Genomic DNA, 5,664 nt, shown 5'->3' with positions numbered 1-5,664 from the left:
AAAAATTTCCAAGCTATTTGATAGGCAGGTCGAGTCAGATTGTGATGCTCCTGATGATATTGGATAATCGCTTTGATTTCATTCAAATACCATTCTTGTTTCATAGACTTCTTTGAAAAAAAAAGTGGATAAAAATTGCAATACAATCAAAAATGAAAAATAATGATTCATACGTTACGCATATCAAAGCAACTCAAAGCCAAAAAAACCATTTTCGTCTCTTTTTGCATTTCCTCGCTTTTCTCTTTCTTTAAGGTTGCTTTCAGAAGGCAAGGCACAATGATTGAAAGAATTTCGTCCGAAATGATGGCATCGCCCAGTAAAACAATGCATTCGCAAAGATTTACAAAAAGCTTTTCAATCTTTCCTCCTTTTTTCTTATATTCTTCAATGATCATATTTTGAATTTTCTCGCTCAATGAAGAATTTTTAAAGCCATCAACCCACATATTTCTCATTACTTTGCAATATCCAATATGCTTCAGCAATAGAATGGCATTCTCCAGAGGCAATTTTTCTTCTTTTATCATTTGGTGTATTTTGTTGAACAGTTCGGTTGTGAAAACAGATCTGAATTCTTTTCCATTCATTTCATTAATCATTTCATTCATTTCTTCGATTTTTTGTTTCTGCTCATCTTTATCGCAATCTTCCAGTTCACAAAACAATTCTTTGATAAAAAAATGAGAAAAAAGATATCCAATCATCGAGAATTCGAGTGCAAAGATATTTGAAAACCTGTAAACTTTTTTGTGTTATCCATCTCCTGCATTTTTTTAAAAGATTAACAGTTATAGAAAACAACACCATTTTTATCATCACATTGTTCGTGCGTTCGTTTGGTTAAAGAAATGGATGAAAAATAAAAATTATAAAATAATTATAAAATACGTACGTTCACACCTCTGTTTTGTGCATTTATATTTTTGGAAATATATTACAAAGAGAGCAAATGAACTTTCAATTTCCTGTTTGCAGTAATGGATGATCAGATCATCAGATTTGAATAAACATTAATATTCCTTGCTAAAAAATGAGAGATGGAGAACAAATATTTTCTGCGGAATGGACGATATTATTTTGAGAGGTTGCACGAGACGGCAACGGCTGGGAATTGACGATGGAATGGGGCGAGATGATTTTATAAAAAAATCATGGAAGGAAATGCAGCAATTTGGTTGTTGAATGAAAATATTAAAATGTTTGCATTTTTTATTATTCTTGTTCATTTAAAAGATGTTTCCATCTGTGGCCTCTCAGAGCCCAAGAATCTGACAAATTATACAAATGACCATTTCTTTATTTTTCCGAGGAGAATATCAGAAGAGAGCTGGATAGCGAGAGACAATCAGCACATAAGAATTGCATATTTTCCGTATTCAACTTGAACAGGAGATGAAAAACAAATTCTATTTCAAATCATTTGGATAAGAGAGGAAAAAGAAAAATGTCCACAATTTAACGGCTCTTGGAAAGAATAGAATTCGGAGATATTTTTTTCAGGAAAAAAATTGGATGACAACATTGAAAGCAGGATATTTATGGGGGGAAAAGGATGATGGAGAAAGCAGCACAGGGAAACAATGGAAAAGGAGAATGGCAGCATCAGCGATTGAACAATCTTCTACTTTTGCAATAGGGAGGGTGTATGTGTTCTTTTGAGGAATTTTTATAATCAATGCAAAACTTATTGTTTTTATGTATTTTTTATATCATTTTTCCATTCCAACAGACAACAGCATTTTTTGTGTTGAGCTTCATTCATGGTTGCAATCCATTTCAAGCAGAATTTTTGCAGCATAAGTGATTTCTTCTCCTTTCCTTCGATTTCTTCATTGATGATATTTTTTTATTTGGCTGATGGAAAGAACACCTTCTTCGTATTTGAAAATTTGTTGTTTGGACTACCATCATATTCTTGTGTTGAAACATGAAATGGATCTTCATTCTCTTACTGCTATTGGCTGTTATGAAATTAGAATCTATTAATCATTTCTTCATTTTCTTCAAATGAGTCTTGTTCACATTTGTCGTTCAACTTCCTCCAGAAGAGATCCATCCAACTCATTTCATTCCATTTCTCTTTCAGATGCTTTTTCTTCTTCTTCTTCTTTTTCGTTCTTTTTTGATATCTGTTGCTGCAAGAATTTTGTTCACGAAAGCAGTCATTATGTTGAACTCTGATCATTCAGCATTAACTTCATCATCATCATCATCATCATCTTCTTCTTCTTCTTCTTCTTCTTCTTCTTCTTCTTCTTCTTTTTCTTCTTCTTCTTCTTTTTCTTCTTCTTCTTCTTCTTCTTCTTCTTCTCCTTCTCTTTCTCCCACACCTTCTCAACTCCTCTCTCAATCACCCACTTTATCCCTCTCTCCTGTTTTATTGCCTTCCATCCCTCCTTTTGTGAATAATGCTTCTTCTTCTTCTCTTTCTTCTTCTTCCTCCTCCTCTCCTTCTCCTTCCTCCTCCTCTTCCTCTTCTCCTTCTTCTCTTAATTCAAAGCCACTCTCCATCCATCTGAATGACATGTTCATCCCTCCTTTCAAACACCCAAAACAACAAAAGAGAAATATTAATATTCAAATCAATAATAATAATAATAATGCTAATGTTAATTCTTCTTCTTCTTCTTCTTCTTTCTCCTCCTCCTCTTCTTCATTTCCTTCTTCTTTCTCCCCCTCGCCTTCTCTTTCTTCTTCTTCTTCTTCTTCTTTGCCTTCTTCTTCTTCAAATCAATCCTTTTATCAGCACCAAAATGAAAACATAACTAATCAAAATGTAACTTCCTCAACATCTGATCAATTACCTTCTTCAAATTCTTCTTCCTCATCATCCTCCTCCTCCTCTTCCTCTTCTTTATCAAATTCTTCTTCTTCCTCTTCTTCTCTTCATCCAGAAGTAATATCATCAGCAATTCCAGAACAATTTCTAAGTCAAAATTCTCTTCTAATTGAAAGCACAACAACAACAAATGAAAATGAAAATGAAAATGAAAACGAAAACGAAAAGATTTCAGAAGGAAGAAATGAGAGAAAAAAAGATGACGATGAAAAGATAGAGGAAGAAGGAGAAAGAGAAGAAGGAGAAAGAGAAAGAGAAAGAGAAAGAAAAGAAGAAAGAGAAAGAGAAGAAAGAGAAAAAGAAAAAGAAAATGTTCAACATAATGTTGATGAAGCGAAAGAAAAAGAAAAAGAAGAAAAAGAAAATAAAATGAAAGAAGAAGAGCAACCTTCTTCTTTTTCTTCAAATGCACAAACCGAACAAGTACAACATCAATCATCAACAGTCAATGTTGAGTCATCATCATCTTCTTCTTCTTCTTCTTCTCTTCCACAACTTGCATTTGAATCATCATCCTCCTCCTCCTCTTCCCCTTCCCCTTCCTCTTCTTCTCCTCCTCTTTCTCCTTCTTCCACATCCATTACCTCTTCTTCTCCCTCTTCTCCCTCTTCTTCTTCTTCTTCTTCTTCTTCTTCTTCTTCTTCTTCTTCTTCTTCTTCTTCTTCAACTTCATCATCAGCACCTGCAATTGTCCATTCGGATGTTTCGGCAATGGTAGCATCATCCACATCTGCAGCGATTTATCTGGCGGTGCTGGAAGAGCGAGAAGAAATAGAGGAAGGAGATGGGAATGAGGAGAAAGGCGGGAATCCGACAGCACACAGAGAGTTTGTGGAAAGTATCAAAGAGAATCGTGGGAAGCTGGAAGAAGCGATGGTGTTGATGATTGTCAAAGAGCTTGGGATGGGTCGGCTGAGGTTTGCGAAGACTGAGGCGGGTGCAGACAAGCAGCATTCAGTGAAACCTTACATGAACAGATCTTCATCAGCCAATGGCGTTCAACAGGAGAATAGGAGATCAGAAGAAGAAGTAGCAGATGAACCTTTGAGCATAACTTCAGAGGGTAGTGAAGGAAATACGGGGAAAGATGTGGAACAGGTGCAAATGTCGATGATTGGTTTGGCAACAAATGAGGAGCAAGAGAGAGATGGCAACTAGGTATACTTGGAAAAGAAGGAAGGGCAGATTCCGGATATGAAATCTCTGCACTTGAGGTTTTTGAGGCTGATCGATAAATGAAAGAACGAGAGCTAGCGGTACCATCTGGAGAGGATGATGGTGACGGTGGCGCTGGTGGAGCTGTGTGCAGAGCGGGAGCGGATTGTGGGGAAGCCGGTTGTGGAAGGGATGATACAGCCGGACGGGACGATGAGCATTACGTTTATTGGAGGAAGGCTGTTTGGGAGGAGAGAGAAGAGAAGGGAAAGAGAAGGGGGTGGAGGTGGGGGTGGGTGTTTGACATTTGATGGGGCATTGTTGCATTTGAACTCGGACAGGCAGAGAGAGACGATGGACGATCTTGTTGCGATTGGGGCGGTTGTGCCGCATGAAAGTATGCCGTTGATAGCTCTGCGGGATGCGACGTATGCGATCGGGCAAGTGTTCCATGGGAAAGGGATGATTGAAGAATTTTGTGTTTCGTATTGTGTGCTTGTGGACGAGTGGGAGTAGCTGAAGGATTCATTTGCATTCCTGTGAATGTTGTATTTTCTGCTTTAAAGCATCGAGATAGCGCGTAGAAACTACCTCCTTACGCACAACGCAGGAACTGCTGCTTTGCATATGTGCGCTCCTTCCTCTGATTCAGCTCATTAGATGACTGCTTTGCTTCTGACTTCGTCTCAATCTGCACGTTGGTCTGTCTCTCTCCAGCTGCATCACTCAGCTTTGTGAAAGAGCAGCCGTTCTTCCAGCCTGAGCTGTTGTGTATTCCGTACGAGCAGTTCTTTTTAAAAAGTCACTAGCACAACATCACGTTTGACTTTGATGGGATGTGTAATGTTCTGTTCCAGCTTGCGGGGCATCTCATTGCGGAAGTTGTGGGGTTTGTTGCGTGCGAGCGGACGGAGGAGCTTGCAGCGCGGACAGCAGCGCTGACAGCAGCGCGAGCGCTGGAGAAGGTGGCTGTGCAGATGTTGCACTATGCGTTTGTTTCTTCGCCGAGCTGGGAAGACAAGAAAAGGGATGGGGAAAGTGGATATATGGGGAGAGTGGGGCAGTGGCAAGAGGGAAGGCGATGGAGAGGTTGAACTTTGTTGGAAATGGGCATGAGAAAAGCGCGCGAGAGAAAGGAGACTTGGCAAAAGCTGGTCTTAATGACCGGTCGCGCATTGGCGTTGCAGTTCCTCTGAAAGTTCCGTTTGGCCAACTTCAAGTTTGCTTTATTTTCTATCTATCTATCTGTCAATCTTTCTTTCTTTCTTTCTTTCTTTCTTTCTTTTTCGTTTCATTTACTGATATTTTTTGAAATATTGTTTTAATTCTGTTTATGTTTTATTTTCCTGTCGAGATATCATAAATTGATATCCAAATTATATTTTTTATATGGCAAATATACGAACGAGCCAGAAAGAGATGCAAATACATGGAGCATAAGCAGCTGAAAGGAGCGAGGATGCTGTTGAACGTCAAAAGCGAAAAAGTAACAGTGGCATTGGAAGGCTACGAATTCAATGGGTGCTTGTGGGATGATAGCTTGCAGAAGAATAATTTTACGATTTCTTGAAGAAAACAGTGCTTTGAGCAGCTTTTTAAAGGATTGTGGATGCAGATTAAAAAGCACAGAACAATATCGATCTGAGGAACTGGGAATCTGCGAAGCT

General features: G+C 38.6%; 2 protein-coding genes across 2 annotated transcripts; both read left to right on the top strand.

The window, feature by feature from the left end:
- Window positions 1-2,170: 2,170 nt before the first annotated feature.
- Window positions 2,171-4,000, top strand: MONOS_8213 (uncharacterized protein; the record flags this gene model as incomplete). Its single annotated transcript, XM_067878604.1, has 1 exon — window positions 2,171-4,000. The coding sequence occupies one exon, from the start codon at window positions 2,171-2,173 to the stop codon at window positions 3,998-4,000; it is 1,830 nt and encodes a 609-aa protein (XP_067726047.1).
- A 114-nt stretch (window positions 4,001-4,114) lies between these two features.
- Window positions 4,115-5,360, top strand: MONOS_8214 (uncharacterized protein; the record flags this gene model as incomplete). Its single annotated transcript, XM_067878605.1, has 3 exons — window positions 4,115-4,487; window positions 4,855-5,216; window positions 5,352-5,360. 3 exons carry the CDS (start codon window positions 4,115-4,117, stop codon window positions 5,358-5,360), a joined length of 744 nt encoding a protein of 247 aa, XP_067726046.1.
- Window positions 5,361-5,664: the final 304 nt, after the last annotated feature.

Source organism: Monocercomonoides exilis (assembly GCF_001643675.1).
Source record: "Monocercomonoides exilis strain PA203 chromosome Unknown scaffold27-1312184, whole genome shotgun sequence".
Classification (NCBI taxonomy): domain Eukaryota; phylum Preaxostyla; order Oxymonadida; family Polymastigidae; genus Monocercomonoides; species Monocercomonoides exilis.
The sequence above is the reverse complement of the archived record's forward strand: the minus strand, read 5'-3'. Positions and strand labels throughout refer to the sequence as shown.